The 14231-nt window shown below is 44.5% G+C and overlaps 1 protein-coding gene across 10 annotated transcripts in view; it reads left to right on the top strand.

Annotated features, from left to right (window-relative positions):
* MBNL2 (muscleblind like splicing regulator 2) overlaps positions 1-14231 on the top strand; it is a 334741-nt gene that overhangs the window by 144344 nt on the left and 176166 nt on the right. For all 10 annotated transcript variants that reach the window (XM_033948336.1, XM_033948337.1, XM_033948342.1 and 7 more), the window contains exon 4: positions 6264-6428. In XM_033948336.1, coding sequence (XP_033804227.1) covers positions 6264-6428 — 165 coding nt within the window. The remainder of the gene's footprint in view (positions 1-6263; positions 6429-14231) is intronic.

Genomic DNA, 14231 nt, shown 5'->3' with positions numbered 1-14231 from the left:
TAACGGATAGATCCACTCTCTTGGTGACATTTGCCTTGGAGAATGACAGGGATTTCATCTTTCGAGTTTACTTTAGACATATGAATGATAGATTTTTTGGTTTGACAATTATAATTTTCCCAGATATTGCTCAAGTAACACAGAAGATGAGAAAAGAAAGGATTTTGACCCTGGTTGCATCCTTCATTTTGAAACAATGGCCAATCAGGGACTTCCTTAGATTCCTCCCTAAGGAAGTCCCTGATTAGCTGAGGTGCCCCAGCCCCTCCAAAGGCATCTCAGCCAATCAGTGCCTTAGGCCTCTCCCCGTGCATCAGATGATACACCGGGGCGGGGCCTAAGGCCGCTATTGGGGCGGTGGCTGGCTGGAGAGCAGGAGCAGGAGGACTTTCCTCCTGCTCCCAAAGATTTTGAGCAGCGTAGGAGCAGGAGGAGGGTCCGGGCACCCTCCTGTTCCCGAAGATGATGGTTCGGAGCCTCCAAGGAGCAGGAAGGACCGGCACCCCTCCTGCTCCCAACAATTGTAAAGGTACCGGGGTGGGTGGGCCGAGCCCGACAGCCTGGGCCGACCAGGGGTGGTTCGGGGGAGGCCTAGGAGCAGGAGGGACTGAACACCCCTCATGCTCCCAACTTTGGTGTCTGGCCATGCCATGTCGGGGGTGGGCGTGCCGGGAGGGGGGCAAGGGACGTGCCGGGAGGGGGAGGAGTGCCATGCTGCACTGCTTTTTTTTTTTTTTCTTTTTAACGCTGATTGCAGGAGGGAGTTAGCATCCCTCCTGCTTTTTTTCTTCGGGGGGGGAGGCGCGTTTGTCTTTTATTAATTTTTTTTTATGGGGCAGATATTTTGCATGTGTAACACATGCAAAATATCTGTGCCATGGAAAAAATTAATAAAAAAGACAGGCAGGCCTGTCAAAAAGCCTGCAGACCTGACGGTAACTCAGTTATCGACAGGTCTGCAGCAGTCAGGTTTGTCAGTAGCAAAACTTGTCTCAAAATAGCCAAGCAATTATTAGTGATTCAATCGCTTGGCTATTTTGCATAGGGTTTTACTAATTTGCATGGGACGATTGGGATCGGATCGCTACAGGCGTTAGTGAATACTGCAGGAGGGAAATCTGGTCGTAAAGGGCTCGCAAACTGATCAGTACACGATTGGTTTGCTTAGTGAATCTAGCCCTGAGTCTTAAAAGTAGTATAGATCCTTCCTCACCCTCAGACACCATTCCAGCGATTCACCTAGTTATTTTCACCTCATACATGTTACCATACTTAATCCCAATTTTATTCAAATAGTCATTCTAGGCTTAGGCAGCGGAATGCTTTTTTGTTTGGATGGGCCCGAAAGCTCCGCCCTAGACCCCGCCCCCTAACACTACTAATTGTAATACCATTTTTCCATTCATTTTTCATATATACACACAATATAATCTTATTAACAACGCATGGTTAATCACAAAATTAAACTACACAAAGCACATTGTATGCTTCTCAACATTCATTCCTATCAGAACACCTGGCCTTAGTCACACATGCAGAATACAGACAAACCCCTATGCAAATACGGGATCACAAACTAAAAGTGCTAATATATACAAACAAAACCCTAAGATTCAAGACTCTGCATGCAGTACAACCCCAGAGAAATAGAAACAAATGCATTTCTTCCTGAACAGTTCAAAATATAGACAGTAGAGAATCTGGAAGAAATGCATTTGTTTCTATAGACATCAGATGTAAATTCTCAAAACTGACACATTTCAGTCACTAAATTGAAAATAAAATCAATTTCCCTACCTTTGTTGTCTGGTGATAGCGCATCAAGATCTTTTTAAATCCCTTACCAGACTTATAAGCTGCTACTGCTACAATCTTCTTTCTGAAGGCCTCAGACAGCTCTTTTGATCTCATCATGGTGTTCACTCTCACCGCAGCAGTCATGAGCATACCAAACCAAATGTCTGAGGTTTAAGTAGGGCAAACCTCCTTCAAAATACTGAGTAACGATGTTCTAATCATGTGCACCTGATGTGATACACCTGTTTGTGATTTGAGCCACTTTAAGTTGGAGGATATGGGGGGGGGTTCTAATTTATTCCTCAGAATACACATTTTTGTTGATATCTTTTGTTTCATGAGCGAATTAAGGAAAATTTTTGTTGTTTACCTGCAATTACATCACTTTCTTTTCCAGAGATAAATTAAAAAAAAGATTTGACATCGATATGTGAACATTTCTTAAGAAAGAACTGAATATTTCATAGTGGATTCCTAATTTTTTCACATGACTGTAAATAGTTTGGCCAGCTAACTGCTAATACTCAATGAGATATAGCCAGCCATCTCCCCTGAATATCAGTACTCAGTGGCTAAGCGTTATCTGGCTATATCGCTCAAAAGCCGCTGATTTTAAGCACTAACCATCCAAATTGGGCTGCAGAAATGGCTGATTTATCTTTGGCCACTGTGACAAACCCAGCGCCCACGCTGATTTTGCCCCTAGAGCTGACAATAAAATCCGGTGCAGAAGAGCTGACCAGGTCAGCTCTATTAAGCAGCTGGAGACTGAACTCCCTTGCCTATGCTGTAGGAGCAGAAGTAAAATTGACCAGATTGATTATGAGCATGCAGACAGGCAGCATTCTTATCCTGCCAGTACACCAGCTAGGGCAGGGGTGTCAAACTCAATCACATAAGGGGCTGAAATATGAAAAAAAGGCTAAGTCACGGGCCAAATTTTTAATTAAGATACTTAGGGGTCCTTTTATTAAGGTACGCTAGCCAATTTAGCGCGCACTAAATGCACACCTTAATAAAAGGACCCCTAAGTGACTAAGGCTTAGTCTTAGTAGAAGTATAGGTTTCAGTGTCTCTAACCCCACGCCGGCTCTGTGGTGTAAACAAGATAAATAAAAAAGACTTTTCCTCTCTCAGGTTCTAGTTCATGCTTGCTGTCTAACACCAGCTCTGGCAGGATACACATTTCAAATCTGACATATTGTAATCACTAAACAGAAAATAAAATGATTTTTTCTACCTTTTGTTGGTCCCAGCATCTGGTTGTCTTCTGATAACTCGCTTGCCAAGATCTCCTGCCCATTTGTAATTTTCTTCTTTCTCTGTGCTAATAATCCATCTTCAATCTCTGTCCTCCCCTTCCGTTTCCCTTCCCTCCCCCAGAGGTCTGGCATCTTTCCTTTTTTCATCTCCATCCCTGCAGCTGCAGCGATGGACCCCACCATCCCTAGATCCACCATCTCTACTTTTCTCAACTACCCTTTCATCCAGCATTTTTCCCTCCTTCTTCACCACCCCAGGGTTCACCATCTCTCCCATTCTGTTCCCAACTATCCTCCTATCCAATATCTCTATCCTTCCTCCACACCATCCCTTGTGTCCAACTTCTGTTCCTTCCCTCCATCGCATTGTCCACCATCTCTCTCCCTCTCCTCTGTTTTATTTCTTCCCCACCCCCTCCTCTCAGTCTGGCATATTCACGTCTGGACCTCTCCTTCTCTCCCTCCGGGTACTTCTACACCAGGGCCCGCCCCTCGTCCTGAAGGCCTGCATGTTTTCCCCCTTCCCGGTCTCACCTTCAGATTGGGCCCTCCATTCCTACCCTCCCTCCATCCCAGCTTCCTGGTCTCTTCTTCAAAGCAGCCTGCTGAGGATTGCCGGCTGGCTGTAGCGAACCTTGCAGGCTGCCGTCGACCTCTGTATCATGTTCCCTCTGCCACAGTCCCGCCTCTCCTCTGACGTACAGGATTGCTTCAGAGGGAATGTGCTACCGAGGTCGATGGCAGCCTGCAAGGTTCACTACAGCCTCACGGCAATCCTCAGCAGGCTACTTTGAAGAAGAAGAGGAGACCAGGCGAAGGTAGACACTTAAGAAGAGCGGTTCATGCCGGCAGGCCAGATTAAAGTATGTCTGGTGAGGCCAACTTTTAATGCACTACGAGCCAGAGTTTGAGCTAAAGCCAAAGTGGCTGTGCCTTTAAGAATAAGGCAGAGCAAACAGGAGAAGCTTGAGCTGACACAGCCTGCTGTGGAACCAAAGCCCATCCCCCTCTACAGGATAAAGGGCTTTGGGCTGATTAAAGACAAACTGAAAGAAGTAGAGGGGGGAGAGTGGAGAGTGACGTGACAGACAAACTCCAGCAGTCTGAGGCAAGGCAGGAGCCTTGGACAGACCAGGCAGATCCTGAGGTCTTGGACTGGCCTATGAAAGAGGCAGATGAAAGTTTCCCTTCCTCAAACTTTCATTCTCCAAAGGTTTTGGAGAACATGGAGATCCAGGAAGCTTGCAATAGCTCAGAAAACCAGCCGGAGCAAATGGAGGCCAACTAAAGCAGTGAGTGACTGTTGAACAGCTGGTAGTTTCTCCTCTGGTATGGTATGCTCTGTTTTTGTCCCATAACTTTGAGTTTGGCATTTTTGTTAGGAAGTTTGCTTACCTGAGTTCTTGTAGTCTGCCAATTGCATGCTTTGTTTAGCCAGAAGGAAACTGTACAAAGTCAGTGTTTTGAATGCTGGGCAGATTATTCTGTGTTTGCTGTTGCTGCTAGCAATCACAGAACTCCGTTCAACTGAGCTGCCTACTAATGGTTGCTACAGCAACCAGAAAGCCTTATATGGAGCCTGACTAATCCAGCATACCTTTTAAAACCTCAGGGAATATAAAAAGCTCTCAACTCCTGAATTATACAGTTCCTATTTGCATTGTAAAGCTCTCAACTCCTGAATTATACAGTTCCTATTTGCATTGTAGACAGCAATATTTTCTGTCTGGAAATAACTGACACAGAGAAGAAGTTTTAGCTTCCTGGAAGCGGCTTTAATTTAAATACTGGGCAAGAGCTTATTGTCTAATACAAGATAAGTTTATTTGTTTTTTTTCAAAGTTCCTTTCTCTATGGCTTACTGCAGTCAGGACTTAGAGCTGTGCCCTTATGCAAAAAACTAAGTGTTTGCTAACATTTACTGCAGGGTTGGATTGGAGCTGGTTTAAAGCTCATAACCATCGTTTGTGCTGTTTGCCAAGTGCATGTATTTTCTTTTGCCTTTATTTTGAGGAACTGATTTGAAAGCTGAATGCCATTTGATTTTCCTTATGCTATGCATTTGACCACTGGGTCAAGATAAAAGCCATTTTTGATTTATGACTTTATGACTAAGCTTGCATTTGTGGATAAAGCAAATACTTACCTGTGCTCCCATGCCCCAGGCAGGTGTCTAGGGTCAAGTAAAAGTCCTGAAGATACCCCTGGTAGTAGGGGACAGGTCAGATCAGAGGTTTTTGTCATCTTTCATCTCCGCTCTGAGGGGTGTTTGTGACACCACATAACTTACCCAACTTTTACAAAACCGCAATAGCAGTTTTTAGCACAATCTGGCGTGCAGAATGCTCTTCACTGCTCCCGATGTTCATAGAAACTCTATGAGTGTTGAGAGCAGCGCAGAGCACTCAACGCACCAGCCTGCACTAAAAAACACTATTGTGGTTTTGTAAAAGGGGGGGATTAATCAGCCAATACTTAAAATCGATTTAGCTGGCTAAGTTTGAGCTGGCCAGAATAGACTGGCAGTACTCCCCCGATATTCGTGGGGGTTACGTTCCAGGAACCCACGCGAATATCGAAAAAACGCCTGGGGAGGCAGGAGAGAGCAGCTGGAGAGGCAGGCTAGGGCAGCTGGAGCGCTGGCGAGTGAAGGAAATCACTCGCGGTATGCTCCAACCGCCTCTTCTTGACTAAAGTCAGGCTTCGCCAATCAGGAGCTGCTTTGACACGCAGTTCCTGATTGGTGAAGCCCAACTTTATCACAGGAAGTCCCAGTCAGAGAATACCTTGAATGACCGGGACCACGAATGTATTTAATGCCAGTCACCAGAAACAGTTTGGCATTAAATATCTGGGCTCAGTGCCAATCGAGGGAGTTAGCCAGCCTCCCTCTCACAGTCTGAATATCAGCCCCTATATCCTTAGCTCTGTCTACTACTATTTTGGTGGTCCTCCTTTGAATAGCCTCTGATTAATCTCTAATTTGCTAATGAACCTTCTAAAACTGAATTCAGTTCTTAAAATGGGGTATCAACTTTCCTAACTGCTTTGTCACACTGTAACAAGGTCATAAGAGATGATTATCCTCAGGCCTCTTTCCTGTTTGGTGACTATTTTTTCACTACCAAGAAGATAACATAAAAAAATTTTACGTACATGCACACAAGATTCAGACCATAAAACTGATCGCTGAACTGTTTACAGGGCCGCTGTTCAAGAGAGAACTGCAAATATCTTCATCCACCAACGCACTTGAAAACTCAGCTAGAAATTAATGGTAGAAACAACCTGATTCAACAGAAAACAGCAGCAGCAATGCTTGCCCAACAGATGCAGTTCATGTTTCCAGGAACCCCACTTCAACCAGTGGTGAGTACATTTTATTAAATAGCATGGTTGGTAATTAAAGTGCAATTATAAAACCATATTGATCTAAGGATGGTGTGTCATTTTTGTTGTAACTGACCATAAAAAGCTAATTGAGTAGAAGGTAAAAATGGTTAAAAGTTGTTTTCTCATTTTTATATAGAAATAAAAATTAGTTAATACTTTTTTTTTTAATGAAGGTGATAATTTTTTATTGTACTCCCTTAGTCCCCGTTACATCTATGATTTGATTGTAAGGACCATTTTAATTGTAAAATATCCTTGATTTATTTTATTTAGACAATTATTGTGTTAAAAACCAATAAACATTTTTTAAAAATTAGAATTAAAACTTTTAACATTCAACTTTCTTCCATTTTTCTTTTCAAACTGTCCACTTTTCCATGTTTTTCCCTTCCCATCTATCCATGCGCACTATCTCATCCCTTTTCTTCTCCCCTATTCCCATCTATCATAAATATCATTTCTTCCATCTCTCTTCCCTTCCACACCCCTCCCTGTGCATCATCTGAAAACTTGGCCTGCCTGTAGATCTTGAGGACCGGAATAGGGCAGCCCTGTTCTAGATAGTAGAGACGTACAGAAGCAGTCTCCCCAAAAAACAGGGTGAGCGTGCTACTCCAACCCGTAAGACCGAGGACCCAAAGGTGGAGTCCTGTATTTCCGCCACATCCACTCTGTAGAACTTGGCAAACATGTGAAGTGAAAACCATGTTGCTGGCCTGAAAATCTCCACAAGAGAGACAGCTCTAGCTGTGATTCCCTGCAAGAATGTGAGCTGACGAAATGGCCCTATTGAGTCATCTGGAAATTGTGGCCTTGGAAGTGGGAGCACCCCGCTGAACGGAATGAGCCAACACAAACAAATGGTCAAAGAGATGAAACTCATTGGTAACCTCCAAGTAACGCAGAAGAACTCTGCGCACATCCAGTTACTTCAACAGGCAATCCTGTGACTGGGAACCTGTTGGCTGAAAGTCAGGCAAACACACATCCGAACTGACCAGAAAAACTGAAAACATGTTCGGCAAGCAGAAAGGAACCATCCAAATGAAAAACCCCGTCTCCGAAATACAGAGGAAAGAGTTCCTGCACGACCAAGCCCTCAGTACCCATACCCAACGTGTGTGTATGTAAGAGCGACCAGGAAAAAACGGTCTTGAGCGTCAAGGCCAGAGGGTAACATCTCAAAGTGGCTCAAAAGAAGCCTTAGCAAGGTTAGACAATATCCGGTTAAGGACCCAGAAAGGGAAAAGGTGCTTAACCAGTAGTCGGACACAAAGAGCTCTCTTCAAGAGTCTAGCAACATCAGGATGAGGCACCAAGGAAGACCGACACTTCCAGGATCTGAAACAGGAAAGCCTGGCCACATGGCAGTCTGATGACCCTTAAAAACAGTATATCTCTATATTGCTACGTTGTTTCAATGATATATAGCAGCTATAGAGTATTTGGGTATTTAGTAGCCATATTTGTGTAAGTGCTAATGACTTGTCAATAACAAGCCACAACCTCAGACATATAGTGAAACTTTTAGTTTTTCAGAGCAAAAGAGAACAGAGCTCAGTAGACCAGTATTGTATGAAGAACATGAGAACAGTGCCTCAGCCCTTCTTGGTCAGAATGGGAAAAATCAAGGGAAGCACCTGATTCAAGCCGAATTGCATGCTAACACATTAGCACAGTATGTTTCTCAGGGAATGATCCCTAGGGGGTCTTAGGATTCAGAAGGGTCCTACCCTGTTCTCTTATGATCAGTTTAAAGAGAAATGGTGCATTAGCTCTTCCGTAGGGTCTTTTACAAGATACAAGTAAAATCTCCCATCACTCAACTGGCTGTGGCCTCCATTGGTAAAGGAGATGGAACTCCTCTCATATGAGGAAAGACTATTCATATGAGGAAAGACTAAAACAGTTAAGGCTCTTTAGTTTGCAAAAGAGACGGCTTAGGGGAGATATGATTGAAGTCTACAAAATCCTGAGTGGAGTAGAACGGGTACAAGTGGATCGATTTTTCACTCTGTCAAAAATTACAAAGACTAGGGGACACTCGAAGTTACAGGGAAATACTTTTAAAACCAATAGGAGGAAATTTTTTTTCACTCAGAGAATAGTTAAACTCTGGAATACGTTGCCAGAGGATATGGTAAGAGCAGATAGTGTAGCTGGTTTTAAGGAAGGTACTAGTTCCTGGAGGAAAAGTCCATAGTCTGTTATTGAGAAAGACATGGGGGAAGCCACTGCTTGCCCAGTATCTGTAGCATGGAACATTGCTACTCCTTGGGCTAGGTACTAGTGACCTGGATTGGCCACCGTGAGAATGGGCTACTGGGCTTAATGGACCTTTGGTCTGACTCAGTAAAGCTATTCTTATGTTCTTATGAAGAATATTTTATCTAGTTGGGATTTTAGACAGGTACTGTCAAAGCTTGATTATTTTAATGGCATTTATTTGGGCATGCCTTCAGTCCGTATAAAAGCATTACAGACTGTTCAGAACTCAGAAGCTAGTATTTTAATGGGTACTTCTCGTCATGAACACATTTCTCCTATTTTGAAGAAGCTTCATTGGCTGCCGATTCACTTTCATATACAATTCAAAATCCTGAAGTTTGTTCAACAGGGAATCTATGACACTATCCAATTACTTGCCAAAGTGTTTGACATTGTACAAGCCGACTAGATCATTGAGGTCTGAAAAAAAGTCTACTACTGGACACGCGTGAAAGGGAAGAAGTGAGATATGTGAGCACAATGAAGTCTTGTTTTTCTATTGCGGGTCCTGATTATGGAATGGTTTGTCAGGAATTTTGAGATTTTGTGGAGATTTGTTGAAGTTTAGAAAATTGCTGAAAACACATTTCTTTGCTCAGGCCTTTTATTGATTTGAGAAGGTTATATCTATTCTATGAGATGGGACTTTTTCTTCTTAATTCCTGTTCTACATTGTACCCACAAAAGCATTCCTTGATTTTAAACAGTTACAAAATCAAAACGAATTGGAATATGTTTATAAATAAGATGACAGCAAATACAAGTCCCAAAAAGCACGGTTAGCAAGATCTTACACAATCGCTTGCACTTTCACTCTTATAAGCTGCAATTGGTGCAGAAGTTACAACCTTAAGACAAAATGAAAAAATGTGACAAAATGATCAGGTGTTCCTCAAGTGGCCCCCGAAATCACCGGACATTACTGTTTGTGACTTTTTCCTTTGGGGGTACGTGAAAGACAGAGTGTACGTACCTCCACTACCCGCAACTATGGATGATCCGCATCACTGAAGCTATAAACGCGATCACGCCGGATATGGTTCAGAGAGTCTGGTCTGAGCTCGATTATCGCATCGATGTTTGCCGAGTAACAGGTGGGGCCCACATCGAGGGTATGTAATCAACAGATACCAATTGAAACTTTATGAGTTAATGAAACTGTAGCCTCAAAGGTGAAAGAATATTTCAGTAAATTTTGGTTTTGTAACCATTTAAAATCAAGGAGTGTTTTTGTGGGCACCCTGTATTTTATAGTCAAATATATTTATTGAGCACAACAAACAAGAAACAAACCAAATACAGACACGCTCAAAATTTTGGATAACAAAACCCGTCTTCATAGAACAGAGTTCCCCAACAAACTCCACCCAACATAACCCTCTCCAAAATAAATATCCACGCCCCCCCCCCCCCCCGGGTCCTCCTTCCAAATACAACCCATCCAGAGAAAAGTATACAAAGATTAGGTAAATCAGGCATAATAAAAGAAAACAAAATACAGAGATTCAATAGTTCAGTAAGCGGCTTCTGGCCAGCAGGGTTATTGTTGTCCAAAATGGTTCCCAAGAGCGTTGGAAGACCCAGCCTGGTAGAGAAGAAAGGTCCAACACATCCCTCCGCTCCCACATCAAGAGGGTAATCATCTGACATCGCCAAAGAGAGTAATCGGGAGCAGTATGGCACCCTGTATTTTATAATTTTAATGTGATTTGATATTACTGGAGACATGATGGGCTAGATTCACAAAGCAAACCGATTGTGTACCGATCGGTTTGCGACCCCTTTGCAGCCAGACTACCCTCGGACCCCATTCACTAACCTCTCCTGTGATCCGCTTTGAATCCGTGCATGCAAAGTAGGCAGGGACGTGATTCATAACACAAATTTCATGATCTGACTGGGCTGGCCGATCAACTCAAGAAGCAACTGTTGGGGACCAGTCGCAAATCTTCTTTTCCCACTCTCCAGCTCCATTGCCACCCTGCTCTCTGCCCTTCTCTCTGCATGCCCTGATCTCGCTGCCTTTACTGTTTCAGGAGCTGCAGAAGCCCTGGGGCCGGGGGAAGAGCAGTGCCTGTTGGCCGTGTTGTAGTTTAGGAATTGTAGTTTAGGGATTGCAGTTTAGGCTCCCTGACAAATGAAGCTGGAATGGGCATGTTTCATTAGCTCCTCTCGCCACCCAGACTGATCTCTGCTGCCTTCCCTGCTGTGCGAGCCCGCGGGTTTAAAGTGGGACTTCATAGAAACATAGAAACATAGAGTATGACGGCAGCCCCGCTTTAAACCCGCACTGCAGGGAAGGCGGCATAGAGCAGGAGAGTCTGGGCGGCAAGATTGGCAGGAAGGGGAGAACAGGAGAGTCAGCATACATGAAGTAAAATAAGTTTTTTTTTAAAAAAGTCACGGCTGGATGGGTCTAGACACATGCGCAGACCATCTACAGATGGTCTGCGCATGCGTTGGGATTGCAGACCTGCGATCCGTGCTGGCAGATGGGGGTGTTCCTCCGATCGCCACCATCTGCATATTAGAGTTTAGGGAATTCATCGGACCTGCCCGGATAAGGCTCGGATCGGGCCTGATTGGGCAGATTCATGAATCTAGCCCGTTATGTCCTTTTATATTATGTATGTTTACTGTGAGCTGCTTTGTACAAAGCGGATTATAAATATTTTAAATAAATAAAATACTAAATGAAGGGATGTTTTCAACTCTTAGAATTTATACAGCTAACTGTTAAGTTACCTGGGAAAATTTTATTTATTGATTTATTTATTTAAGTATTTATAGACCACTTATGCCTATGGGGCTCATAATCGAAACAGAAATACGTCTAAAATCCTGCCCAGGTCGGCACTTGGAGGATCAAAAAGATAGGTCGTCCAAGTGCCGATAATCAAAATGGATTTTTAGACATATACAGAGATGTTTTAGGCCTCGGAATCCTGCAGTGCGCCCAAAGCAGAAAGGGGCGTTTTTAGAGGAGTAGTTAGGGCGGGATGTGGGCCAACCTAGACTTAGTCGTACTTCAGGGATAATCAAAAATTTGACAAGTCTGCTTAGATGGAACTTATAGGTTGTGACTTAGGTGATCTAAAAACAGGTATAAGTACCCAAAAGATATCCATAGTGGCCATATAACCACTGCAGGGTCAAAGTAAAGACCCACACATATTCCCTCCCTCCCCCCCCCCCCCTTGCTCACTGACCTCACACCGCCATAAAAATCAGAATAAAAATGTACATACCTGCCTCCGTAACATCAGCACTTGGCATAGGAAAGCCTAGTTGAGCTGTACAGCGGTGGCTTGAATAGTCTGAGGGGTGGGCTAGCGAGGAGGACCCATGCCTATGAGCCACTCTAACCACTGTATTTATGGTGAAAATGTGAGGCCTCCAAAATACAACCGTGCTGCCGTATAGGTGCCACCTGCAGCCATAAGGGCTATTGGGGTTGTAGACAGGTGAGTATAGTGGGTTTTGGGGGTGTTTTGGAGGGCTCACCATGACCTATAAGGGAGTTCTGGTGAGAAGTTTATATGGCACCCTTTTTGTGAAATTCACAGCAGTGCCCTGTATGGTGCCCCACTGCTCTGTTGCCCTGTCTGGGTTCATCACTTTGCTGGCCTCTCCCACATCCAAAAGGTCTTGTTCTGGACATTTCTGACTTGGACGAATATTTAGTCGAGAATGTGGTATAAAAATAGACGTAGTGGCGGTCTGGACGATCAAACACCTGGATGTACAGAGAGACGATTTTTGGAAAAAAATCTTTTGGACTTACTTTTCGAAAATGGACCATTTGCGGTTGCCGACTTTGGGTGACTAGTGCCCTATGTCCAAATTATACCTGACCCTGGGCAAGTCACTTAATCCCCTGTTGCCCCCCAGGTACATTAGATAGAGTGTGAGCCTGCCAGGACAGATAAGGAACATGCTTGAGTACCTGAATGTACACCACTTAGGTTGTAAGTGGTATATAAATAAAAATTAATTAATAAAAAAAAAAAAAAATACTTGGACATTTCTTTTGATTATGCCCCTCTATGTGGTTTACATTCAGGTGCTCAAGTATTTCTCCCTATCTGTCCTGGTGGGCTTACAATCTGCTTCCACTCTGTCAGTATCTTTTTAGAAGAACCAAAATAAACTAAGGGCTCCTTTTATCAAGCCGCGCTAGCGGGGTTAGTGCATCAGATATTTCATCACGCGCTAACCCCCGCGGTCGGCTAAAAAACTAACACCTGCTCAATGCAGGCGTTAGCAGCTAGCACGGCAGGCGGTTTAATGGGCGGTATTACGCATGTTAAACCCCTACCGCAGCTTGATAAAAGGACTCCTAAGTATCATTTTATTTTTCTTCTATTTGTGAAGCTTTCTTTCATTTGTAAAACACATCGCCTATAAATCTCTCTATAGGCAGTTCACCCAGCATCTCTGGGTTTTACCAAAGGGTAAAAGTGACTTGTCCAACTTCCCAGGTTCTCAGCCCACTGCTACAGAGCTGTCAAATTACCCAGTTCTCAAAAGGAACTTTTGGGCCTGTCCTGCTTGTCAGTTACATCCCAATTCAGTTTACTGTTTGTGGTCCCTGATACTACCCATTGAAATCCATGGTGCAGGTCCCATAATGAAGCAGAATAGGTTTGTCAGAATTCCAGGACTGGTCTAAAATCTCCTTCCTGGAAAAGGGTTCCTTGGCAGCTCTTCATCAAACCACTCAAAGCATCTGCTTGCTTAGACTTCATGCTCATTCAGAAATTATTGCTGACATCACACCTACAGCTAGGCTCTGAACTTTTCCCTGCTACTTTTGGCAAGGTGAAATATTATGGGGTGGAGGAGGCCAATACATGAAGATATTTTTATGGAGGGGGAGTGAATGTGACTCAGGAGGAGGGATGAGAAAATAAATTGATGGGGGACTGTGGTAGGGGACTCACAACTGTATGTTTGCACGTGACTCAGTGTAGTATTACCGTATTTTCACGTAGATAACGCGCACCCGTGTAAAACGCGCACACAGGTATAGCGCGTGAAAAACACAAATCTATGTACAGAAATTTTTATATACCGCGCACACCCGTATACCGCGCATGCTGCCCGACTCTCCCGTCGCCGCCCGACTCTCCTTTCGCCCGCCCCGACTCTCCTCTGGCCACCCCGACTCTCCTTTCGCCCGCCCCGACTCTCCTCTCCCCCTTGAAGTCCTGTCCCCACCCTGAAAGCCTGATGCCCCCCCCCCCGACGTCCGATTCACCCCCCCTCCCCCGCAGGACCGCTCGCACCCCCACTGCGAAGGAACGCTCGCACGCACCCGCACCCCGAAGGACTGCTCGTACGCACTCCCACCCGCACCCCCACCCTGAAGGACCGCTCGCACCCCCCCAGGCTCCCAACCCCCCCCATCATGTAGAAGCTCCTACCGGTGTCCTGCTGCTTCATCTTGGCGGTCCCGACTCCCCGACACGATCGGGGCAAGAGAGAGCTCAAGCCCTCTTGCCCCAGCCA

The sequence above is a fragment of the Geotrypetes seraphini genome, chromosome 6 (genome assembly GCF_902459505.1).
Source record: "Geotrypetes seraphini chromosome 6, aGeoSer1.1, whole genome shotgun sequence".
NCBI classification, from domain to species: domain Eukaryota; kingdom Metazoa; phylum Chordata; class Amphibia; order Gymnophiona; family Dermophiidae; genus Geotrypetes; species Geotrypetes seraphini.
The sequence above is the reverse complement of the archived record's forward strand: the minus strand, read 5'-3'. Positions and strand labels throughout refer to the sequence as shown.